The 26,976-nt window shown below is 41.1% G+C and overlaps 1 protein-coding gene across 6 annotated transcripts in view; it reads right to left on the minus strand.

Moving 5' to 3' along the window:
• Positions 1 to 26,976, minus strand: part of tafa1b (TAFA chemokine like family member 1b) — a 246,418-nt gene that overhangs the window by 193,434 nt on the left and 26,008 nt on the right. For 2 of the 6 annotated variants that reach the window (XM_028003434.1, XM_028003433.1), the window contains exons 1-2: positions 23,600 to 24,185; positions 21,148 to 21,284 (exon numbers count right to left, since the gene is read on the minus strand). In XM_028003434.1, the coding sequence (XP_027859235.1) occupies positions 21,148 to 21,271 (124 nt within the window). In that variant the 5' untranslated portion in view covers positions 21,272 to 21,284; positions 23,600 to 24,185. Of the gene's footprint in view, positions 1 to 21,147; positions 21,285 to 23,599; positions 24,195 to 26,976 lie in introns of those variants that run through there. The other 4 variants (XM_028003431.1, XM_028003436.1, XM_028003430.1 and 1 more) reach the window with 3 other exon arrangements.

Raw genomic sequence — 26,976 nt, forward strand, 5'->3', positions numbered from 1 at the left:
GGCCTTACCACATTACCACGTGGTCGTCTTATTCAAGCACTTCTGAAGGAACAGCCTGCGATGTCATCGATGACATCACGTTCGTTTTGTCGGTCTGATGTCATCAGTGACAGTCAGGGACGGACGTGATGTCATCGATGACATCGCAGGCTGTTACCTCAGAAAAAATATTTTTTATACCTATGTTACATGTCTCAGCTGTATTGAAACAGTTGTAACAATTGATGTTTGTTTTGTTTTGTCTCTTCTTCTCCTTTCTTCCGAGTGGGAAGCCTGTAAACAAGAACAGCTTTAGCGAACCAAGAACGACCGCCGTTTTCTTCCCCAAACCCTGTCTGTTTTATTACAAATTGTCAAAATCATGAAATCATGCAATCATACATTGAACATTCCTTTGTGCATTCATGTCCATGTGTCCTTCCGTTGCTCCAAAACAACCATATTCCATCTACTTCAATAAACAACATCAGCCCCCACCAGCTGTGACAGCATCCATGGGCCAAATCAAAACAATTCAACAATCGATTTAAATCTTACAGATTTACATAAAAAGAAAACTATTCCTCAAGTTCAGTGAAATTGTAAGGCTACTAATTTCTTTGAATTGTAATAACTCTGAAAAATGTAATCATATTATTAGTTCTATAATTTAATATGGGCATATTTAGAGGACTAGATCTAGCTTAAGCTAGTACAGTAGAATCAATTACAGGGTAGTAGGGGAAAAGTGGTAACGTCTATAATAAATGTTTGAAACTGATGAGAACTGATTTCCGGTACATGTAACAGAGTAACTTTAACACTTCCTATCAAAAGATAACACAACCCGTCAGGATACCACCGAAATCTTCATAAGGTTGGGTCGGAGAGTGTATCGAAGTTTAGATACATGTAGCAAACTTCTATAACGGCTGTTTTACGACCGTTATAGCTACAAACCGTAATCATGAAACAAAATCACTCTTTTTCCCTCGAACGTCTAAACACGTCTAGCAAGTAATTACGAAATCAGCACCGAATGAACTTGTAAATTTACATTTTAGCGGGGACAGTTTCCACCAGCTTCACACTACTAACCTGTAATCAAGAACAGCTTTAGCGAACGAAGAACGACCGCCATCTTTTTCCCCAAACTCTGTCTGAGGCGCAAGGGGGAAAGGGGCGGGGCTCCTCACTCTAGGTCTCCTGGTGAAACGCTGTCTATAATTTGGCTCTAACAAAACTGGAAACATCAGTATGAGACCTGAAAGAGCGTAGGGACACCCTAGAGCAACGCATGGAAGGAGCAGAGAGTAGAAACGGTAGAAAGGTACTCAACTTTTTCTACTACTTTTACACGACTTCACAGGCCCTCGCATACAGGTGCTGGTGCGAGGGCCTTCACAGGCCAGGGCCTTCACATGCCTTCGCATCCAGGTGGCGGTGCGAGGGCCTTCACAGGCCAGGTCATTCAAGGATCCCTGGCCTTCACAGGCCCTCGCGTCCACGTGGCGGTGCGAGGGCCTTCACAGGCCAGGTCATTCAAGGATCCCTGGCCTTCACAGGCCCTCGCGTCCACGTTCGGTGCGAGGGCCTTCACAGGCCAGGTCATTCAAGGAGTCCTGGCCTTCACAGGCCCTCGCGTCCACGTTCGGTGCAAGGGCCTTCACAGGCCAGGTCATTCAAGGATCCCTGGCCTTCACCGGCCCTCGCGTCCACGTTCGGTGTGAGGGCCTTCACAGGCCAGGTCATTCAAGGATCCCTGGCCTTCACAGGCCCTCGCGTCCACGTTCGGTGCGAGGGCCTTCACAGGCCAGGTCCTTGAAGGATCCCAGGCCTTCACAGGCCTTCACATTACCACGTGGTCGTCTTATTCAAGCACTTCTGAAGGAACAGCCTGCGATGTCATCGATGACATCACGTTCGTTTTGTCGGTCTGATGTCATCAGTGACAGTCAGGGACGGACGTGATGTCATCGATGACATCGCAGGCTGTTACCTCAGAAAAAATATTTTTTATACCTATGTTACATGTTTCAGCTGTATTGAAAGAGTTTTGGTGGTTTTTTTAGGCATGGTCTCTGTCCCACTGGAAGAAGACCATGAGGGAGACCCATAATTACATATCCCTTGTGGTCTGGAGGCACCTCCAGGTCCCCCTGATTTGAGTCAGAGACGGTTGCCTGGGCTTTCCTCCTGGACACGTTGCCCCGGTGACCAAATCTCAGGTAGGTTGTAGTGGGTTTATAAATGAATGGAAAAACTAGTTTTTATTTTCATCCAACTTCTGTCACCGTTAGTGTTAAGGAGAATCATTAGTACATATAAAATGAAAACATCCCACAACTACAGCCCGTCCTGCAAAACTACTTTACTTTGTGATGTTGGACGCTGTTGCTACAACCATTTTTTAATAAAAGTTCACAGCAATATTGTCCAAGTGTTAAATTGGAATTTCTTCAGTTTCTGATTCAAAAAGATGGAAGTCTAAGAAAAGCTGAGAGGAAACGTATCACTTGTACACTACTCAGTCCAATCATTATCTTGGTATTTAATTTAATTAAACATTTCCAGCTATTTGATCTCAACAAAAAAAATGAAATAAAAATCTGCTTTATACCTGTCTTGTTTCAAACACGTTTGCATTTCAGGGCTGAATTGCCGTCTTCATTTAATCACACAGTGTCAAAATAAGTGGAAGGTCTGATTTTTACAGGAGCCTATTCAAATGCCCGATGCCTGACATCCCACAGAGCTGTCAGCCAGACCATGGGGTTTTAGGACTAATATCTCACATCGGCCGTGGATTAGTCTCCGTCTCTTGCTCTGGGGAGAAGTCTAATCTCATATCAGAGGGAAAAGGAGTGAGAGGAGGCGGAAAAAGGAGGGAATTTGCGCTATTAGTGTCTAACCTTTTAAAAAATGGATTTGCAAGTGTGACGAGATAAGGGCTGAAAATGATCCGAAAATTATTTCCTCCCTGTGACAAGTTCCAGGCAGAAGAGGACGAGAAGACAATCACTGGAAAATTAAACAGTGAGATGTCCTCTTTCATCCCATATTACAAAATAATTGGGTGCAAAGGAACAACTACAGACGCTGCAAGGATGACACACTTGCATATTGATTTTTTTTAATCCTTTTAGGATATTTGTGGACGGTTGGGTGGAGTTCAGTGTATATGCTTCTTACTGCTGCTGCTGGTGAAAGAGGTAGGATGGGTAGTGGTGAAGCAGAGTTTTTCTGGAATATGAGCTTAATTTTCAAAACACATTTGTCGGCAAAATTAAATAATGTCACCTAGCAGAAAGGTTAGCGATACTGCAGTATACATTCTGGTGATTATTGCTGTACGAATTCATCCAGTAGTGGGAATAGAGCCCGGCAGCGACAGAATACACTGCAGTCTATCGTCAATCCAAACTTGTTATGAGCAAAAGCATGACAATACCTTTTTCCTCTTCTCTATCTTTCATTTTCATGACAAAACTTAATTTCTCATTGAAATTGAAAGATTTTTTTAGAAACAGGCCTATGTGAAAACTTATTTTCTCAGAAGCAATTTACTTGGAGAAAGTACTCATGCTTGGAGTAAGCATGAGTGTCTCTACTTTCTACTGCCTTGCAAAAAATGTGCTTCCAAGCAACCTCAAACGTTTATGTATAATATTAGGATCTTTTATGAGAAATCAGAACAGTGTCCAGCAAAGAAAATGTTACTCTACAGTTCAGAGCTACGAGGCGTTTAGGGGCGTGTTTCTATCAGCTTTAATCTAGTCACAAATTCAAAACTATTCTTCCTTGCACAAAAGGTCAAGCTCAGTCAGATCGGATGATAAGCATCTGTGAACACCAAATGTCAACCTTTACCACACATTATCTGTTGGATTTTAGTCAGGACTTTGACTGAGCCATACTAACATATGAGTATGTTTTGATTCCCAGACAATAGGCTGCTGTATTTTTAAGGTTGTTGTTATTTATCTCTATCCATCTTCCAATCAGCTCTGCCCAGCTTCCTTACCCACAGGTTACTAAGAGTGAAATGGAACTGAATACATTTGCTAAAGCCAAAATTGTAGACTTGTATTTGTGAAACATTTTGAAAACCATTTATAGTCCTGCAATTCACAAACATGTGCTACTTTGCTGTGGGTCTAACGCATGAAATCAAAATAAAATGTAATTTAAGCTGTAAAAATCTCAAAGGGCATAAGTACTGTTGTATGGCACTGTATTGTCAGCACTTCAATAGTGCAAAAATAGAAAGTAATTTATATTCCATGTTGCATATTGATCACACGGATTACCTTTCTCCTAAAAGATTAAAAAAAACATGTATTTTCTGGTTTCCAAAGGACATAAAAGAGAGAATCTGACCCAGACACATAATAAATTCGCATTGAACTTGTTTATGTAAGGTGATTGTGATCCTCAGCCGAGCTTACAGTTTGCAAAACAAACACTAACATGAACTACTACGAGAAGACACACAGGTATGTTGATGTGAAGGAGGCTAAGCACACACTTGGGGCTCTGGGACGGGTGCAGTACCTCAGCCAGCTCATCAGCGTAGCTGTAGGGAAAGTTTGCATGAATGTTAAAGAGTTCCCTGCCTGTCAAGACTGGTAATAAGCCCGGCTCATGAGGATCTAATGGCCGTTTCTCTTCGCCCACTTTCACAGCATCACTCAGATCAAATGAATGCCATCTGTCTGGCCCAGGTCCAGCAGCTGTCCCCACTGTAAACCTGCTGGATTCCTCAGCCAGCTTCGTCCCACTGTGTTCGTTCGCATACACATAAGCTCATTTTCTTGTACTTCGCTCTTTTCTCCCAGAGAGACACAGTTATAGAAACAGCTGCAAGCAGAGAAACATGAACATGTCTAGGTGAAAAAAAGGCTTCAGTGTGGGATTGCTCTGCGTGAGATGCAACCAGTAAATGATGATCAATGGTAGTCTAGAACTAGACAGAGGTGTAAGACTGATTGGCTAAACTATCTCTTACAATTGACAAAGACAAAAAGGCTGCAGGAAGAGCCAAACATCCAGGGAAAGAGCTTCTCCCTCTGCTCAGACTGATAGCATAAACACACACACACACACATCCTGCCCTGCAAACAATGAGAGATTAGTATGATTAGCAGATCAGTGTCTGTTTCATTAATATTTCACATTTTGTTACGGGAGCTGAACTCCCTTTACCACGGCAAGAGATCACAACGATTTCTAAGCCCTGGTTAGAAGTATCAGAAGTACGACTAATATCATCACACCTCTGGGTAGACAATGGTGGAGTATCAACTGTTGGACTTTTATCTCCTCCAGCTCCAAGTTTTCCACTCAAATGCTGAGGCAGTGCAAAGATAAGGTGAAAAGTTCACAAGCCAAACTTCGTTAGCAGAGTGAAAAATTCCAAGAAAACTGAGAATTTACTAAATGAAATGGAGTTGAAATTTCAGTTTTAAACAACTGGTAGAGCACACAGTCGCATTCCCAATAGATTATGTTGTCATCTACTGAAAGAGAGTCACTTTGACCCACAAAAGGTCATTTTTAAAGAAGCTGGAGGTTCATACGGTGCTATGTCCAGGCAGGTAGAATAAGTGTAATAGAAAAAAAGGTACAAAAGTCACAGAGAATTTTGAGAGGACTGTAAAGCAAAGCCCATTTAAGTGTTTGTGGGTGTGAACTTCAGCTGGAGTCAGAACTTCAATGGCTACCACATACAATTGTAACCATGACATGGACTACAAGCACAGAAATGTATTTTTTTCAACTTAAAGAACTACAGTAGATTCAAATACATTCCAGCTGGTTTATTTTTGGTCACACAATTAAATGTGCAAAAATGTAGCATCATGGCAAACTTTATGATTTCAATCTGACTGCGTAAAACATTTGTGTAGTAGGTGCAGTTAGGAACCTAGCAGACAGGAAACTAGTCTGTCAATGTTAACTCCAAGTCTTTTTAAAATTGGTGAATACTTCAGTGTGTCCTCAGCTCAAGAAAGATGAATCATCACTTGACTGGGTTCAGACTGATGGGTCCACTTCAGATTCAAAGCTTAGGTTGGATCTTAATTTAATATAAGAAAACATGGCCATTATGATGGGTTGAAACATGAACCAGCAGTGAGCAATTTCACAGGTCAATAGCTTTGCAGCTTTCGTACAAGCTTTTCTGATATTTCACATTTTGGTGTAAGTACAGAGAATTACCAAGCATTACAGAGACCACCTGGTAATCTAAGTCAATAGTATTTGTCATTTTACTCTGGCAGTTTATCAGTAATGCTACTGGAATATTCAACACCAGGGGAGTCAAACCCAGTTCTCTCTTAGCTCTTTAATTATCATTTGATCTGCTACATTAAATGCAGGTTACTTCAAAAATGTTAAATGTATCCCAATTCTGGAAACTAAAATTCCCTATCAAAAACTACTGTAAATATTCACCTTTTGTTTGTACAAGAGTGGATTTATCAATTACTGTATCATGTAGCTACAACAAAACCAACAAGAAAAACCTTCTTCTGACACGAACATCCCGGGATGGCGCGCCTGCAAACAGCAACTCCCACACTTGTACTTTCTTATCCCACCCCTCTTTTATCTTACTTTACAGATTCTCTGTAAACCAGAGCAGCACTTATCTTCAGGATTTATTTGACTGTGCAGAGTTTGTTCTGCAAAGAAGCAGCAACATGTTGGGATAGTGATGAAAGAGGTTTATATCAGAGTTTGCTAATGGTACTGAAGTACCTGGGTATTATAAGCATATTGGAAATAATGGTATGTAATGATGTTTTCTCATCCATGAGAAGTAGGTTGAACCTATGTTATCTAACTTACAATGACATGACCATATCACAATGAATATTAGGGCAAATTAATACATTTTGATGTTTAGGATTTATTTATGCAACTCCACTGTTGGGGCATTGAACATATTTATATCTTTTTATCCATAGTATTTATTTACCACAGTTTTATCTGCTCTTTGTTGGCCTAGTGCGCAGCCACGGCACCTGGTCGTTCATCCCAAAATTTTTGTAACTGTACATCATCTCTCACTGAAAATAGACAATATAGAAGGTGCTTCTTCTCCTGTACCTACATTTACACATTACATTCAGAGAACTGCATCAGTGTGCGCTCAACACAAACTTTTAAAAGTTCGACTAAAACTCAGGTTTTGGGTCTTTCAGTTCCTCCAGCTAAGAATGACAAGTGATTAATAGCAAACAGGTTGATACAGGGAATGTCACTCATGTGAATTCTCCAAATTGCACTAACATCACCCCACCGAGATACAACACCAGACCTGGAGTCTAGAGTGACTCCCCCTGACAGTACGCCAACTCCTCTACATCCAAGCAAGGTGTGAGAAGCAGCAGCCACTGCTGAAGCCTTGCTTTATGTTGAGGTGAATCTTTGTCTCTTCAGAAGAAACACTGTCATCCTAAGAGACAGAAGATACGCGTAACACGCTGTGACATAAGTGACGAAGACAGGGTTGACTGATACTAGCAAGTCTCAGCTAGCTGCTCTTTGCCGATATGCATTGTGCACAAAGGAGGAAACTGAAGCGTCAGACAGATATGCTGCTCCCTTCATTGACTATGTCACAAAAACAAGCCTGTGTTTTATTCAGGACTGACGCTGTGATTGTGCCTGGGAGGAGAGTGGGCAATCTTCTTAGATGTAAGTGCAGCAAAATAAGGGAAGAGGGAAAATATATCACTGAAAGTTAATATACATGAAGTGAGCCAGAGGTTTTAGCTCTCTCTTCAGAAAAAGCCCTATGCAATACTGTGAACTTTAAAAACACACTGAGATTTAAGCTAATTCCCATGCTCTCTACACGAGGTGAGCACTTGAGTTCAGCTCTCGCAACATTTTCCATGGCAGATTTTTGCCTAATTAGCCAAGGTTACTGAGCATGAGTGGGGGAAAAAATCAAAATGGAGACATTATGAAATACTTAGTTGACTTAAACAAATACGATGAAATGAAATTAAACTTCCATCTGCCTTGAACTAGAACTGACGCAAATCAATTACTTTTAAAATGTTTTCGTATTTGATCAGTCACAACCACAAACTCTTATCTACAGACAAATTCAACAAATTAGAAGAGGAGTTCTGATGAGGCTGGTTTATCAAAGAAAATGTACAAAAACAACCATTAAGGCTGCAGTTGGAAACGTTTACAAAAAATATGTCTTAGCAGTCATGGCAGGCTCTGTTGTGGGGAAGGAGCTGTAGTGTAGCAGAGAGCAAGGTGGAAGGATGTGTGAGCAGCGAGTACACAGGCTTGTTTGACAGCACTAAGATATACGAATATTTTCAAGGATTCGCAATCAGATTTAGCTCTGGACTTTGACTGGGTCATCACAATACCGTCATATGCTTTGCTCTACACTATTCCATTGAAGCCCTGACTGCATGTTAGCAGGCTGTTTGTTCTGCTGGAAGGTGAACTTCCACCCAAGCCTCAAATCTTTTATAACCTCAAACAGTTTTCTTTCTCCACGCAACTTGTTTAAGGAAACCATGGACCTTTTGGACGTCTTTTTGTTAATACTCTTTACCCCCTCTTTCTTGGCAGATTTGTTGCTGTCCCAGACCTATCTTCAGACTAAGCAATGCTTTGTGAGGTGTTCAAGGAGCATTAATGTTTACAAGCATTTGAGGTTTTTGTAAAACCTCAAATTCACACAGAAATTACAATTTTCACTGGCGGATTGGCTGCACTTGATGAAATGGCAACAGAGAAGGCAAGGGTGGCTGAAAAATGCTTGCTACTGTTTTTAGAGTTTTCATTTTCCTTACACTTCAAAGTTAGTGGAAGGAAAGTGTGTTGGTCTGTCACATAGCATTCAAGCTTCTGGTCGATCGGGATCAAACAAAGAATTTCTGTGGGTATGAATCTTAAAACGCACGAGTGTGCAGCTCAGTTCAGCAAGTATAGGTTATAAATGTCAAAGTGCTGCAACATAAAAAGCTATATTTGTCCTTCAGAGAGGAGATTAAGCTCAAAGACATTAATGTTACATCCACAAGGACATAAAGAGAAAAGATATGATGGTAAGGGAAAAAAAGAGATCTAATGAATATGGTTATGCATTTGTACAGTTCAAGCACTCTAATCAAGCAGACATGCCTTGCTCATTTGAGGAGATCTAAAAATCCACACAGAGGGGGAAAAATGTCTCGTGATCAAAGACAGAATCCAAATTTCTCACACTGCAGTCAAGGATGGATTCTCCAAACACTGTTGATGCCTTCCGGTAAAACAGAAAAAAGAAATAAAGCCTCAGACAGGCATTTAATCCACATTCACACCGAACCAGCTAAATTTTCAAGAAAGCAGGTCAAAAGGTCTTTTCAGTGGAAGAGCTTAGTGTCTCACAGCACCTAAACCTGTGGGATGTGGCGATGAAGGAGAGAGGAATCCGCTGCCAGAGTAGCTGCCTCAGAACAATATGATCTTTCCCTGGAAATAAAGGGCTTCAAACTTAATGGAAGTGTCACATTGAACACTGAAATGCAAGGCGGATTCTAGAGAGCGCAAGTATACCGCGAGATAAGAGTGAGAGGCTGGGGCAGTTCAGCTAATAGGCTAAAGAGAAGTCTGGAGCCCGACGAGAACAAAGAGTGAAAGTACAGTAATAGACGAGGCTGTGAGAAAGACAAAAGCTCCTGTGGGTCATTAGGCTACAGACTGACAGACACAGGTGCCACCTCATCCGTCACTCTCTCGCTCTCCTGCCCAACAGCCACCGGGGCGCCGAGCCATGTTGGCTGAGCCTGACGTGTGCTGGAGATACTTTGGCAAATGAAGATACACGGCTCAGCCCGTGGATGCTAATTGTCCTCTTCCATTTTCAGCAGTCTGACACGGTACAGTGCGAGTGAGTGGCATATTTAATCCAGGACACACAACTCGGCACTCTGTGTGCGGCGGTCGAAGTGGATTAAAATAAGAATTCCCGTCTGTTTACCGAGTCATCTGGCTGCGTCCGTATCATGTGTCGCTTCCCGTCCAGTCGCGCCGTGACGAACGTTTAGCCGTGACATCTCGACCGAACTTCCATTATTAGAGCGTCTGCTGTCAGTCGGAGCGGCGATAAGACAATACGCCTCTGTCTGGACACAGCAGCCGCGCGGATTCAGCCAGACACATCAGACAAGACAAATAGACCTCGCCTAACGCTGACAGAGCCCTCCCGGGTGGAAAATTTAGACAGACATTCAATCATTTACTTGACAAGTTGGCACATATTCAAGCGAGAAGATTTCTGTTTCCATAATTCCAAACCCCGTAATCCATTTGTGTCCCCTGTCAGGGCTTGGCTGAGTGATTCCCTGGACCCAACCGAGAAAGCGCCATCTTCTTGGTGGCAAGCTCACACTATTAGGATTTCCCAAAAAAAAAGAAATGAATCTTTAGATGAAATGTCTCGCATCATTTTGAAGGAATTCAAATATCTTACTCCTCTGCTGCCAAAAACTACTTTATATTTACCGGATCCTGACAAATACTGCTTGTGTGCCGTTTGGCTCCTTGCAGGGCAGCATACGGTGGAAAAGTGCTGCCTACTGCTGCTGAACAAACACTCTGGAAAGCCTGAATCAAAATAGCAAAACTGCAATTTGGAAAACCGGAGAAATAAGCCGGGAGACATCATAAGGCTCTGTTGAGCAGAGGCATACAGCCAAGTCAGTTAATAACTCCCCTTTAACGGCTTGCTTCAAAGCAGAAATACCGATTTTTAACTCTAAATATTTACGGCCATAAACTGTCAGTGAAAGAACGGATCAATTGAGAGCAGACGCAAGAGCCGCCGTTTGCGAGGCCTCTGTAATTTTCTTTATTGTTGAAGAAAATAGATGGGAAGCAAAACGAGCAAAAAGGCAAACAAGAGTCAAAAATTCCCTTTTTTCTCAGCATGCTCTGTGATTTGAGTTTGTGGCAAAAACAATAATAAAACCATGAAAGTCAGCTTTCCCTGTTTGATGTTTACTGTTCCCAAGTTGTGAATCTCATCTCGGCATAGCATCTTTGTTTAATTTTTTCATGAAAAATGGAGAACATCCTTTCATATTGCTACTGTTTGGATAAATAAACTTGTTGTCAAAGGTAAGCCCTCGGCAACAAGACACTGAGTAGCATTTTTTAAATGCAGAGGTTTTCACACGGCGCTGCAGAGTAGCTCCTTTGCATCACAAGCAGCCCGCTACATGTCTCTTTGCTCCATTAACATTAACAAGCTATTCAACCTCAGCGAGATGCTACTATAGGGCCTAAGAAGCCTACGGGTGATATAAAATTAAAAAAAAACTGAATAAGATACCACATGAAAAAAGATGGCAGTGTTATACAGTGAGTTAACCTTTATAATGAATGTGCTGCATGTGGCTGGAGCTGCACAGTGGAGCAGTTGTTTGCACTGTTTCCGGGCGCGGCCGCTCTGCATGGAGCATGTCTTTTTTTCCTCTTTACATAAGTAGACTCTCTCCAGGTGATTTATACTTTACTGTTTTAAGTTCAATATAGCTTCTAGGGAACGGTAATTAGTAAACCATGTCGATCCGTTTCCCTGGTATGAAAATGGCAGAAAACAGAGGGCTACATCTCCTTGACACTGGCTGTCTCGATAGTTGTCTTAGTGAGCAGAAAGGAAACAGAGATAGAAAAAATATCCAAAGCTCCTCGTCAGCAAAGAGTGGCATCTCAGAGTCACCAAGACTCCAAGATAACCATTAGATGGTATGTACATGTGCTTCATAGTTGTTGCAGTTGTCAAAAGCTATTAATGTCCAACCAACACATATGTAGCAAAGAGAGTTTGCTAAACTCCGCTGGGAATTTAAGTGCAATGTTGTACTTTGATCAAGTGAGACCAAGACTGAGCTTCTCCACAACAAACACTCCAAGTGGCTTTAAAATAAAAAACCAAAAGCAAAAATACCGTTGTTGGAGGATGTGATGCTGTCAGCCCGCTTCTGCTCCAAACACCTTGGGAGGAAAAATTGGTGGCCTCAGCAGAAACCTGAAAATGGGTCATGCTTTAACTGTTGCTCAGTTACATCCAATTCTTAATTTATTATACCGACCCCGTCACAACTTCAGCTCCTCTACAAAGGCTTTCCACAAAGTTTATCAGTGTGGTGTGTTGACCACTATCCCAGAAGTACAGCGTTAAGGTCAGAAACTGATGTTGGACGAGTAGGGTTTCTTCCATTTTCAGAGTAAATCCAAGGTTCTCTATCAGGTAGAGGTCAGGGATTATGGAATACTGCTTAATATTTAGTAGGGATGATATTACATAAATGGACTTATTGCACTGGTGGAATCAAAAGTGTCTGTCACAACAGTTTGCGTGTTTAAGTGCTGGACGTTATTTACCTGTTGCCATGGTTGGAGTGACTGGAACGCCGACATTTTATGATTGGGAAGGTGGTGACCCAGTACTTCTGGCAGTACAATATCTGTTCAATTTCTGACTTCTCTTGGAAACATCAAACACTAGAAAAGACCAAGAGTCATCTTTCGCTATCCGAAAAGGCATAAAGAGAAGACAAGCTCTGAACATAACTGTCTGGGAAATCTAATAAAAAAATAATACTTCCATAGAACTGCTGGTCATCTAAATCAACGTGTACAATTCCTGTACAATAACTGAGGAGCCACCTTTAACCTGCTTGGTGCAAATTACCTGCACTGTATTGACGTGTATGGTAAAAATAGATGTAATTACTTTATAAAACACACACTCTCCCACACAGACAGTATAAATTAAGAACAAATCAATGGTGCCTGGTGTCTCACTGTAGACGGAGCGGTGGGGCTCAGTAGTAAGTGAACATCTGATGACGGGAGACGAGGTAACGCCACACAGGCCACAGAGACAACCCATCCAACCTCCACTTCTTTCTGTCGTCTCGGCGGCCATAAAAGGCAGCGTAATAGGATTCCAAACCTTTTCCAGTGACTGCTTCCACTATCACACAGACATTTAAGTGCACTAATCCAAGACAAATTGTCTCATCTGATCCATGACAAATCGTCCGAGGGGCCGACAGAGACGAGGAGGTGAGGGGAGGGAACGCCTGGTGCCAGTGCCCAGAGAGTTGGGTGGAAGAAGGTCTGGGTCGGAGAGCGTACTGCTCAGCACCTGGATCACCAGGTAGTTATTGGCGAGTCTTTAAAAGGAGCTGCTCTCATTACACTAAAGGGCACGCTGTGTGATAAAGTCAAGTCACCAAGCATTGACAGGGTGTCCATCTACTTTTCGGGGCAATTATAATCCCATGCAGAGGTAGATTAGAGAATTTCAGTTTCTTTGTAGGCAAACAGCTGGATTTGAAGTTGTTGGCCTTCATTTCCACATACAGCAAATGAAGGCTTCTAACTGAATACGTTCTTTATGATATTCACCGTCTCACGGTTCATTATAGATGGTTTTAAGCGCTGAATTTTTTTCAATAAATATTGTGACAAAAAAAGGGAGATTTCTGTCATTCCAGTCTTGGACAGAAACAATTTCCTTGTGCATAAATGTAAATTTTCGTACACATGTAGATAAAGAACTATTTCCACATGAGCCCGCGTTCCACGCTTCCCTTCCAACCCACTCGACAAAAGCACCACAAAGGCGTCACTTATTCAAGTAACGGCTGTTTAATTGAATTTTCTTTCACCATCAATTCTCACGCTAATTAGTCGCCGCGGTTTAATGAGAACGCAAATAAAGCTGATTTAATTGCAAAACAAAAACAGAAGGGAGAGGCTGCGTGGATAAGACGTTAACGTGGGCAGAGACGGAGGGATGCGTCGCTCATTTCTCCCTAAAAACAAACAAGCAAAAAAAGGAAGAAAAAAAACATCCTTCACCTCAAAGAGGAAGGATTATTTCTTTGATGTTGGCTGTAAAGTAGAAAAGCATGTTCCTCACCTTGTTTCTGGTGCTTGGAGTCGTTTTGACAACTATGGAAATGAGTAGAGAGTGGGTGCGTTTAGTTTCTAAGTGGTTGAAGGTAATTTCTTAGCTTTGCTGGCAAAAAATTGTCCATTTTCTGAACCAGCCATCTGGCTTGGCAGCAGAAAAAAAAATATATCAATCCAAATTTACCAGGAATTACATCTGTTCTTAATCAAGCTTGCAATTTAGGCACAACCCTCTTCATCTCCTTTGGATTTATCATTTCTAGGAAACTTCTATTTGCTCTTTCTGTGACCGTAAAAGATTGATGATGGTCTTAGAATCAGCGTGACAGTGTTTTTATATTTAAAAAGCAAGAGTACGTCTTAATTCACCAGATGCATCCATGCTTGTGATCACACTGTTGCTCAGCATTTTAACGTATGATGAATCTTGGCTAATCAAAGTAATTACATGTTTTGTTTTTTCACCTCCAAGGCTTTCTAACACTCGGGGAGCATCATGGCACGTTGAACAATGAGCTCATTAAGATGCATTCCAATCATCTGGGATTAGATTTTACAAGACATTTTAGATCAGCACACACGCGGGGTTTACCGCATTTTCAGCCCATCTCTACTTTGTCTTCATGCACAAGCGACACTGTTGGGGTCAGAAGTTTGCATACAGTCATCATAACCAGGGTGATCCACCTATATTTGGTCTCTTAATGATGGATTTCAACTTCACTTTAATAAAAACAACAATCTCTCAGTGGTTTTTTAAGAGCAGGGACTATATGTACAAACTTGTAATATTATTCTACATACCAGCTTACACATTAAAATCCCCCCTGACATCTGGCTAGCCATTTGACATCATCCTGCTTAAAGATTTAATTGCTCTACTTATTAGAAATCATAAATCTCTTTTGAATATGCACGGTTCAAAATTAATGATTGGTTTTTAACTATTGTTCAAACATTTTCCATGGTCGTATCAGAAGCTTCATGTTGGCCTTCTTTATCCATTCAAAATTGGTTTTAATTTGTGTTTTGAATGGCTGCCCTGCTCCAACACTCAAAGTGAAATTTCAACCATCTGACAATTAATTCGAGGGGAACTTGAAAAACTCTCCTTCCTCATCTACCCACGTCGTGTGTTGCTCCCTCAACAGCAACATTTCAGTAAAATTACATCTAAATAATGTCTAAGTGCTTCAAAGAGATCAAGGCTAAAATTTGTATATGTTTGATGTAAAAGTCAAAGTTTTTCTTTACATGTTTTTAGGGAGAATAACCATAAATATGTTTTAGGTGGGTTTGAACGTAGAATATATGAATTATGGACAGCACACCTTTTCTAGAAAAGCGACTCAGCTGCACATAAATATGTAAGATCAGCTGTTTTCATGTATTGTTTTTATTTTATGAAACTAATTAAATTTCAGCCTCAGTGGCATTCAGTCAGATCTGTGCAATTTGTTTCAAGAGAAACTCCGAGTTATCGTCAATGCCACTGAGGCGCTGCCGCTGGAAGAGACTGTAGTGGTTGGATATTAAAATTCAAAACCAGCTGAGATTTTACTGCAAAATCTGAACTTAGTCTTTAGTCTTCTGTTGTTGTTATTGTTGTCAGGCTGCACAGCTGGAAGTTTAACGACACTAGAATGAAAAGGCTGCTGTTTCCATCTACCAACTCTGCACATATCGAGAAGCATGTTGTTATATTTACCACCACTCCCAACATTTTTCAATTTTCTGTTCTCAGTGAAGTAGTATACAGTGCATTTCACACATTAGAGAAATACCAAAGCTGATTTAAAAAAGAGAAAAAGTGCATTTATACAGAATTAAATATAAAAAACAAACAATGTTGTTCAGACAGAACAAAGATATTTATCTGTTTATTTGGTGTATGCAAACCTCTGGTTTCAATTGTATATGTTAGGGATGGCCAATATATTGGCACTAACATCTTGGTATCAACCGACATTAATCATTTATTAATATATCAGTATTTGGTCACATGACTGATGGTGATGCAGCGTAGAATTGTGGGAGTTTAAGCAAAGCAGAGAAGCAGTGCTGAAGTCAGTAATATATAATATACAATATTGGTAAATATTGGTTATCGACCATAACAGCAATATTAACATAGAATATTGATATCGGCCCAAACTTTCATATTGATGCATCCCTAGTATACATAGTACTTATTTATTAAGTTATTAAGTATAACTTCATAAAAACACATTAGGGAACGATTTAATTTCATCTGTTGAAGATGTCAAAACCGCATTAATGTCTTCCACCAAGCTACAAACTGTATATATTAATCGTACTCCCCTCGGCCCCCGACTTTTAACAAAGTGCAGTATGAGCAGTCAATAAGGGTCTTTGTGCATCAGCAGGGCTGGTAGTGAGCCCTCCAGCTCAGCGCTGGCAGGTGGGGAGAGTGCAGTGCCTGGCTTGTTTATGTCATGTCACATTCAGCTCATCTGTCAATGTAGTGGATTATTTCTTGAGAGACCAGAATTGGCTGCCCGGAATCAGGACGCCATCAATCTTAAGCCGCACAAGCAGAACACGAGGGGGCGGGAGGAAGGCTTTTTGTGATGCAGAGGCTCATGGGCAAGAGAGAACAGCGGCACGTCCTAAGCAGGTGACGAAGCAGACATCCTGCTTGTTACTCAGTCTCCTGACTTAACTGTGTGAATTTGTCATAAGACATGTTGAAACTTTGCAGCTCGTGTTTTTTCTTCTTTCCGAGCGTTCGCGTCCCAAAGTTTCCGGAGGCAGATCGGTTTATTTCTCAACTGCTGTTAGATGATCCAACAGAAACAACAAAACAACTGCTGCTACCTCCACTTTGAAAGTGTCACAGCTGCTTCTGTTAGTCGATATCCACTGGATCTTTGCTTTGTGTAACTTTCGCTTTCAAACAGCCTGCTGAGGAACATTTAGAGTTTTAGAAATAATGATTTCCTGGAAGATGCCTAAACCTTTAATGTCTGCCCAACAGCAAGATAACTGAACAGACACCAACACAGTGGCACAGGAAGAGGCACGGCATGGCTTCATTTAATATTTCATCATCGATCAGTTTTAAAAGACAATAAATGTATGATATCAGCTAATGGATGCTGCGTATAACTATGATTAAACACTTAAAAATTCACACTATGCTATGAACTATTATTGAAATGTACTCAAAGCAAAAAAAGCTCGAGAGTTGATGGCTTTTTCAAGGCATCCCGTTTTTTATGTCCGATATACTCCTCCCTATTTATAGCCTGGCTCTTTGGGCTCGGTGAAACCAGAGAGCTTCTCAAATTATAAAATCAATTCTAATTCAAATATTTATCATAGCATTTCAATTCGAAGAGAGAGGTTCTGGTTAGATCAGGTAGCAGCACTTTATGACTGAGCAGGACTGATGTTGGTTTTACTCTCATGGAAAAACGTCAGTAAACTGAACCGTTCACGGAGGAGAACGATGGTGGTTTAAGTGTCTCCAGCTTTGACGGGATTCAAAGTTTAGTAGCATATCCATAAGATATCCATTAAAATAACAGTTTTTTATGTTTTTACAGGACTTGATCAGCAACGGTTGTGGTTATAGAAATATTTGGAGGAACTGAGTGGAACGTGATAATTTTTCATTATATTGCTTTCTCTACTTACTGGCTAATTGGAATATCCACTTCTGATCAGGATCTGATGAATGAAGATGGCTTGCGTAAGCTCTACCAGCTCACAGTGATTGCAACACTCTGCAGTGTAGACGTTAGTATTGAGTGAAGGTGAGTAAAAGCTAGTTTTTTCCAGTTTCAGTGGTTTCAGTGTCCAAAACCTAAGTCGAAAGAAACAGAGTTGAAAGCAAGCAAATAAAAAGTAAAAAACAGCAATTTGCTGGCAGCTTTTTGGAAATCTCAGATTGAATGTAAAGATCTACATCTGGTATAAACACAGATAGCTGTTTTTATAAGGTTAGCCACACACTAATCTCTAACATAAGATGCTAAAGATAGTTTAAAAGATCAGCTACCTAATCAGTCAGTATTTTTGTTGAAATGTTTTGAGCCTAAAATCAGAAGTTGTCTTTCACAGGACAATGATTCACATCTGGATTGCAACATTTTACCAATTTGCTAAGTCATGTTGACTTGAAGGCAAATTCAACGAATTTACACTGAATTTCCTGTATTGGATTTGGAAACATTGATACCTTTTGGAAAGATCTCAAGAGTTATTCTACATTTAGATATTCTGGACTCAGCAACTCTTTCAATTTAAGGAGGCATTGGTATCGTCACATGGACTGAGAAAAATTTGTCCACAGCCACAAGACATAAATGACTCTTTGAATAACTTAATTTTTTGTATCATGAGGAGTAAGCTCATAAAAACTGTTTATTTTATTTCTTTTTTATTATTATTTTAGATTTTAAAAAAGCTTTTACCAAAGTGTTACATTGAAGTCTTAACAAAAAATTGCAATATTTGGGGGAAAAAAACACAAAAGTGGCAGTACTAACCAGGATGACAAAATACTCCTTATGACATTTTCATGAATCTATTGTGGAAATTCTGTACATGCACATTACAAAAAAACAAGAAGAACCGTAAAACTATCCTATTTCTAAATCACTGATGGCCAAAATCATCAAGAGACTGTAAAGGGTATCAAGAACACACACACACACCGGCATGGACATCCACAGTACATGTTTATGTGAGCTCTCATATTTGTGCATAAGTGCAAACAGCAATAATGAAACACTCATCATTATTTGCTGTTCATATAACACCCTGTTCTTTTAGAGAACAAGATGTTATATTCATGACATGCCATAAAAAACAAATAATTTTTTTCCCAATCACATTGATAACCTGTGGTGAGAGAAAAAAAAAAACAAATTTTTTTTTTGTTTGTTTTTACCCCAGTCTGTCCCCAATGCTTGACAGTAAATGCTGCAACTAGCTTTTGAACATATTGTGAAGAGCGGCTGCAGATAATGTAAAATAAAAAATCTGTCTAATATGGAAAAAAGAGAATCAGGCCACCAGTTTACACAATGCACCTAGATTCCATTCTATCCTCATTTCCTAGACACATAACAGCAAGATGTATGTGTGAAAGCCAAGTACGACGCAGTTAAAGTGACATTTTATCTTTCATCATTTCAGTGGGTTATTTTTTTTATGTAAATATGAAACATGAAGTCAGTAACTTTGCTAATAAAGCCTGGGGTCCCCCCTGAGCTAGGGTTAGGGTTAACCCTAACCCTTTCCAGGAGCCCCAGTAGGGGATGCTGGCTTCCCAGGTTGAGATACACAGAGACTGATGCTAACAGCTACCTGCGCTAATCGTGCTAATCGCAATACAAGATGCAAAAGACTATACAAGATGCAAAACAGATTGAGTTGATTCCAACTCTGTTTATTTTGTAAGTGATTCGTCTCTTATGCGCATGACAAGACAGATGGCCCCTTGTCAAATAATAATATAAATATTAAATGACCGCTAATGGCAGGAAGAGCAGGAAGTCACTGCTGAAAGTTCTTGTTGCATCCTCTCATCTGAAACAGAAATCATCCCCAAAATTCTGCTCAGCGCATCTCTACTTGATGCACAACTGTACAAGGAGAGCTCATCACGTGAACCCATTAGGTCATCAATAACAGTTCGCGAATCCTCAGAGGACCCGTGAAAATGCCACCCAGTAATGGCCTCCGCGAGACGAGAGCATGTAAGTGTGCGAGCGTGTATACGTCTTTGCCCAGGAGTGTAATGGACGTCAAGTGTGTGAGTTGATCTGTCTGACAGTAAACCTTCCTGAACTGTTGGCCCCAGCTGTCTTTTACTTGCGTGACTTTTCTAGACGTATAACCACAAGAGGTGGAAGCGAGATGGAGGGGGCAGCAAGTATGTTTTTCTTTTTTTCCCTTGTCCTCCCCTTTGGGTCAACTGCATTATTCAAAAACAACACTTACTGAGCCTGGCACTTCCTTGTACATCTTTGGCACCAAGCTTGACTTGCCAGCCGGACAAAAAAGAAGAAAAAAAATGAAATAAAATGAAGTCACCCTTTAAAAACGTATTCAAAACTCCGTGCTGTTCATCCCTATCCTCCTTCTTTTTTTTTTTGCTTCAATTAATGGGGGCAGGAATACTTTGAGAACTTTTTTTTTTATCTATCAGAGCAAGGATTTTCATGTGTCAGCTGTTCCACAGCAAAAGTAAGCCAATTCTCTGACAGGCTGCTTAAAGTCACCAATGTTCACAAGCATAGAGAATTCAGAGCAGTGTCGTTTTTTTTTTTCTTCCTATTGCTCTGCTTCAATTACTTGGCAGTGCAAGACACAGAAAGAGGGAACTAAGCAGGAGACGGCATCAATGTTTAACAGCAGCTTGGCATGGAAAGGAAGCCCCACTCTGCATGAGGGTTCAAGCGTGGAAGTAACATTCATTGTTAGGAGCTTAAGGAAAGCATTTGCTTTGCTCTAAAAAAAAAAAACAAAAACCTTTGCCTTCCTTGTAGCACTCCCACATATACCATATGTAATTCTAGTAAGCTTTTCCATAATCAGAGCATTAGATCCGCCTCCAATTCTACCCTCCCCTTTAGCCCTCGCAGTGCAGAAGGCATCAGGCTTAATTGCCGAGCATTTCCAGTGCAAAAGGAGGAAAACATAATTGTCATTTCAGTCTAAGCCATAGTGATCAAAGCTCCCCCAGTTACCAGCATAGTAATATGGATTGTTGCCCATAGCTTTAGCTGCTCCCATTAGTCTGCCAGCGAGATTTAGGGTGCACCAGTCGCGAATTCCTCGCCACATAAGTGAGTCATCTCCCGATTCCCAATCTGAGAAGAGGTTCTAGCAGCACTCGCATGTTAAGATCCAAACAGCGGCAGACAGCTCTGCGAACGAACCCAATCTTGTTAACCGTTTCCTCCCAACTGCAAAAGTCACGTCACATTGGAACCGAAGGCACAATTAGCAGTCCCCAACCTCTGCTTATTCGCTAAACCTTCAAGCGCCATGAATCATCTCGTCGCGCTGACACGGCGAGTCTCTCTGACACACTGCGGCAGGCCTTGTTCTCGTCTTTCAAACAGCCAGAGCTGAGAAGAGCTAACCTAGCGAAGGCACCATCTTGCATGTTAACGCCGGGCTGTGAAGTTAGTCAGACAAAGGAAAAGGAAAAATAAGAGCTTGTTTACGAACCCAGAGTGAGGATGTCGGTGCGACCGGGTCGGGCCACATGGTGCTGCTGGATGGTCTGGTAGAGTGTGGCCTGGCACAGCAGCAGGAAGCCGAGGCTAATCCACATGGCCAACAACCAGGACATGGTAAGGCCGAGTCTGGAGAGCAGCATGAAGAAACAGAGCTCTGTTAGACAACAGATATCATCTTTACTCAGGACGGAAAAACAAAGGAGAGAAACATATGTAAACATACCCATATATTTAAGAAAGTGATTTACTCAATTATATGTGCAATGATATGTAAAGAACAACAAAAAACATAATTTTGCATACATAAATTATATTATAACATGAACGGATCAGGATTTTCCTGGCCAATGCCAATTTCTGATGTTCTCTGAGGTTTATGATACCAATTATAATGTTCACCAGGTCAGATTTTTAATTTTTTTTATAAGAACAATAAAAGTGGAAGCGTTTTTACCATATTCTCTGATGGAGGTAGTCGTGTTGAATCCGACATAAACAAGGCAATACTGAGACAGAAGTTATGGATCAAGCCACGTTCTTGACCTTTACTGGATTTGTATTAAACGCAAAAGGAAAAAAATTAATAAAAAGACAAAAAATCTGATCTATCGATCACCGATTAATCAAAGGGAAACTGGCTGATCTGATGGATCAGTGCTTCTCTATATAAAATGGCTAATTTGGGACCATTATAATATCTATAAAACACTTTGTTAGACTGTACTGAACATAGATTTAAAATAGCAGACCCAACTTCAGCTATCAACCAACACCGATTGTGTATTTGTATCATTTTATTCATTTCTATAAAAATAAAAAGTTTAAAAAGGATCATTCAATAAAAAAAAAAAAACTATATACCTATATATACATATAAAACTATATAAAATGTAATCTTAGTCATGGTTCTGCCATCTGTGTTTATAAATTGAAGCTTAAATTAATCATTGCTAATCACAGACAGCACTCTTGATCATATTAAGAGATTTATCTACTGCTGTTGAGGGGCGGCATATGTAGACACACCTTATTCCTGCCTGAATAAACAGATTCCCCTCCTTTCCAGGTGCTGTTAGCTCTCATTTCCATCCAGAAATATTAAGTGAGGAAGTTGTTGTTGCCATAACTGCGCCTTCTGTAAAGCAATATTTTTCCACCAATCTGCAAAGGCTTTTTTCCCCAACTAATCAGGGAGCATGTGATTATTTTAAAAGTGTAAATAATGTTCGTTTCATAGGGACGCACCAAAGCTTTTAACCAAGCCTGCTACAAGTTAGTGATTCTATGATCTAAGCACTTTAGTGTGATTCCGAATTCATAATTAATACTAAATGTAAGTGCATTAAAATAAAGCATGTAGCCATTAGCCATTTAACTTTGAAAGTAAGTAAAATGAGAGCAGATATTTGATTCGATGCATTATTTAAAGATAGATATCTTGTGTTTTTCATGCTATGATATGCAGCTGAGGTCAAATGCATTAGCCTAATCAAGAATTACCCTTTGTGAGATTAAGGCTGCTTAATAAACAAAGAAAAATGAGCGTATAAATCCTTAATATCATTATGAACCACCAGCAGGAGGGGTTTCAGAATGAGCATAAGTCCTCTTTTACTTTTCTCCAACCACACATGTTGTTCTCACTGAGTCAAAAGGTTTACAAGACGTATTGTTGGAAAAAAAAAAAAAGAATCGCTGCGCTTGCACAGTTAATTGTATCGACTACATATTACGTAGAGCCGCAGATCTACAGTAATCTGGGGAGGCTTTTGTAAGAAGAGAGGGGGAAAAACATGTAGTTGATGACTGCAGCTTATCTCCTGAGCTGAAAGCGCAGCACAGTCGAAGTAAAACAAACACACAAAAAAGAACGGGGGATTATTTACAAGGTCTTTCAATGCAAACAAAAGAGGCAGTTCTCAGAAGCACGCAGCCCACGCTTTCTGTAGCTGCAGACCGCTAAAAGGAGCTCGCTCTCACTTTTGTGGTGCAACCTCAAATGAGACACTCAGAAATGCAGGAGTCCAGCTCTGAAGGGGTCGGGGGGGGGGGGGGGGGGGAGAAAGTAAAAGCGGACGGAGGGTGAGGGTGGAAACATGAGGCACACCTGCAGGCACTGATGCACCTGCTCTGACATCTCTAAAGAAATAGGAAAGGTTCTAGCTCCGACAGACTGCAGAAACAACTTCAGCTATCAACCAACGCCGATTGTTCCAAGCCAGAGAAAATCAGTCAGAATGTAGATGGTTTCTAATCAACGGTACTTCTCATCCAGCAGGCATCGTCTGCCGCCAGAAAGTGTCTGAATACAGAAGACATCGCAAAACCATTTCATATCTTCATTCAACCTAGATAGTTTTTATTTTCGACCCCATCAGACATTCTTCTACATCAAACTCCCGTCCTCTGACACCAGAGGAATGTCCCACGCCCCTCCTTACCTGAGCAGTGTGTTCAGATAGAGAAAAGGAGCTTAGTCAGAATCACAGCCTGTCCGTCTTAATTCCATCGTCTCTTCATGAATTCCACCTGCAGGTAAGCCCCAAAAAAAGAAACAAAAAAAATCACCCTGGACTTCTGCTGCTGCAATTTTTCTTTAAAAAAAACAAAAACAAAAAAGCAACATGAGTCCCTCAAAAACGCCACCCAGGTGGGAGGACAATAGGTGTCACAAACTGACCAAGGTGTGTGAAAGAGTCACGGCTCTATCGGCCACAAAGATGCTGCTCTTCTCTCTTTCAGAGTCTTTCAAAACTCCTCTGCTGAGATGAAAGGGGGTCCTAATTTGCCCCCATCCGCCGCCTGCCCTCGCTTGTCGTTGCCCCTCCTCTGTCTTTCTTTCTCTCTCTCTCACGAACTCGGCGGAAGGCTCCGGTGGAATGACCGCTCTGTCTGCTTTTGGCCACGTCCCCCCATTGAGAAGCTGAGCTGATAGTGTGAGCCTCAGTCCTGCCTCCGACGCTGTAAGTAGAGCGTCTGTGTCGGGCGGGCAGGCAGAGCAGGGCGAGTGTGAGTGAGCGTGCATGCGTGTGTGTTACACTGTAGCCCAGCTGGAAAGAGAGAAAGAGAGAGAGAGAGAGAAAGGGGGAGTCGGATCACACGTCTTAAAGCAAGACTACCCGCTCCCGCATCATACTCCATCAGCAAATGAAGCATGTTTTATTAACTGAAGCCTCTTTACATGTCAACCTGTCAACCATAACATCTAAAGCGAGAAATGCTTCAAGCTGTCCAATGCAGTTGTGTATGTAGAGGATGGAGATGCCTGTCTTTCAGTTTCACCTCACAAAGCTTGAGCAGTCTCATGAGCATGTGTTTTTCTTTGCCTCTTTGTTGCCACCCAGCCCGAGATGATGTTTTTTGTTGCTTTTGTCACCCTCAGGACAACCTCACACAACAAAGCCCCTAAAGAGCTTCCAAGAACTCTCGTGTCACCGAATCTGCTGGCTCGAAGCACGAAGGGCAAGGCTTCTTCTGGTGGCGTGTGGGTGAGTTTGCTTTGGCACAAGCAGGACGAGTAAACCAGGCTTCTCCCTTGTTTTTTCTCCTAAAGCATCACCTTCTGTGTGATGGTACTTACTTTAGCCATATCAATCTCAAACATCTGCCATACTTGGACTCAATCACAGTCTGACATTTAGGATAAAATGAGCCATATGCCACTTAAAGTGTCACAGAAACAAGAGATGAGGTAAAACCCGCAGACGTTCGGGATGGAGTTCAACTCCATAACGAGATCTGATCGCAGAGCTGATTCGATGAGGTATTGCACACAGCATCATGTGAGAGCTGTGCTATAAAACTGCCAGCCTCTCCCCATTGGTTGTCTTCCTCCAGTTATCTACTAGGAGGCAGTTGTGACATGGTTAACAAGCCCTTCATCTGTTGGTCATTGTGCCATAACATAAGGCATCCTGGGCCATCTCTGTTGCTGCTGCCGTTTCTTAGGCTTGTTCTTCACTCACCACTGAGTAATTTGACAGCCAGATGCACACATCCCTGCACGAGTGCCAGCGTGCAGGGCGGACAAGAAGAGAAAGTGTAGAAAAAAAAAAAGAAACCTAACAGTTAAGATTTTGGACTGTGGGAGGAAGCCAGAGGACTCGGTGAGAACCCACGCGTGTACAGGGAGAACACGCAAACTTCAAACCAGGATTTGAACTCAGGACCTTCTGCCAAATAACAGTGACAAAAATGATACTAGGATTTTTTAACATTTTTTTGCAAATACAAGAATGTAAAAAAGTGGTGTGACAGCATAAAGATTAACAGCTTGTTAATATAGAATGTACAAACATGAATGCATGATACCTAAAATATAGTGTCCTTCTCAATATTGCCTCTGAATCATTTGTCGATATCGTACACACTGACATTACGACGAGGACGGCGATTCATATCATGCAGCTCTACAGTAGAGAGCATCAATCAGAGAGGAAGCCAAGAAGTTCACTGTAACTCTGGGGGAGCTGCAGAGATTCACAGCTCAGGTTGGAAAATCTGTCGATTCTGTCATCTAATAGTCATACATGACTATGTATGTCATGACTCTCGTCAAATCTAAGCAAAGTGGAGGCAGCATCATAGTGTGGGGATACAGAAGCTCCTAGGAAGATGGATGTAGCTTAGTGCAGGGCATGATTTCAAGAGACTTGGGACCAAGACAGAGGTTACATACAGTCAGAAAAAACAACCGAATGACTAAAATCAAATCATAATCATGTGGTGTACTCCAAATTCAGACCTAATCAAAACAGAAAAATGGCAACACATTGGAAAATGTCTTCCTACCAACCTTCTCTAAACAGTCTGACTGTGCTGAAGACACTTTGCAAAAAAGAGAGGGGAACGTTTTCAGCTCGATGCACAAAGCTTGTGAAAACATATCGCCAAAAACCTGCAGATCTGATTGCTGTAGAACACTCAATGTTTTAGGTAAGGTTAGGGTAAGGCCATTTTATTTATATTGCACAGTTTCAGCAAAAGCATTTCAAAGTGCTTAGGTTTTAACTTGATAGGTACATGCCATACATCTCAGATTCTCAGATCTTTACTCACAAGAAATGTTTAAAACCCTTCATGGATTTTCTTTCCAAACCCCCAGTTATGCACTCTTTTGTGTTGGTCTCACGTAACGACTCTAATAACTCAAATATTTTTTATGCAAAAAACAGGGAACATGAATACTGTTGCAGACTCCTTATCTTTAGAAAGCTTGGAGGGGGAAAAGATTGTGTGGTGTTTGTTTGCTGGTGTATTTTGTGGTAAGTGATGTGGGTTTTTTTTGCTTGTTTGTTTTGGTTTTGGACCATGCTTCTTGTATTTACATAGATTTGTAGTAATCTAGTGGCAAAGTGAATTGAATGAATAGTAAAACCGCCATCTGGATCCCCATTGGGTATAAAGCTCAGCATGTTAAGAAAGAGATTTATGTTAAGCACAAACTGCAGGGTAATTATCACTCTGATTGGTGTTTCCACACTGTCAAGACCGACTTGCGCAGCAGGAGCTGATTACCAATAAATACGATCATTAAAATTTTTTGCAAATTGTTTTTTTTTTTTCTTTTGTTAATTGGAGGCATTAATAACCTGAACGCTTCATTTTACATGTCTTTGTGATGTGTCCCACTGGAATAAGATGAAAGCGTGAAATGAAACAAGCCCCAAAACAAGCCCCAGGGGCAAACTTAGAATCGCAGGCGCCAGATTATTACGTTTGTGTTGCGCCGCGATCATTTAGACGTTTAAAGCCATTTCATCTTCCTGCTGGCGATTCGTTCCAGTCTCCTGATTTTCATTTTGCATTATTCTGCGCT

Source organism: Xiphophorus couchianus, chromosome 20 (assembly GCF_001444195.1).
Source record: "Xiphophorus couchianus chromosome 20, X_couchianus-1.0, whole genome shotgun sequence".
Lineage (NCBI taxonomy): Eukaryota > Metazoa > Chordata > Actinopteri > Cyprinodontiformes > Poeciliidae > Xiphophorus > Xiphophorus couchianus.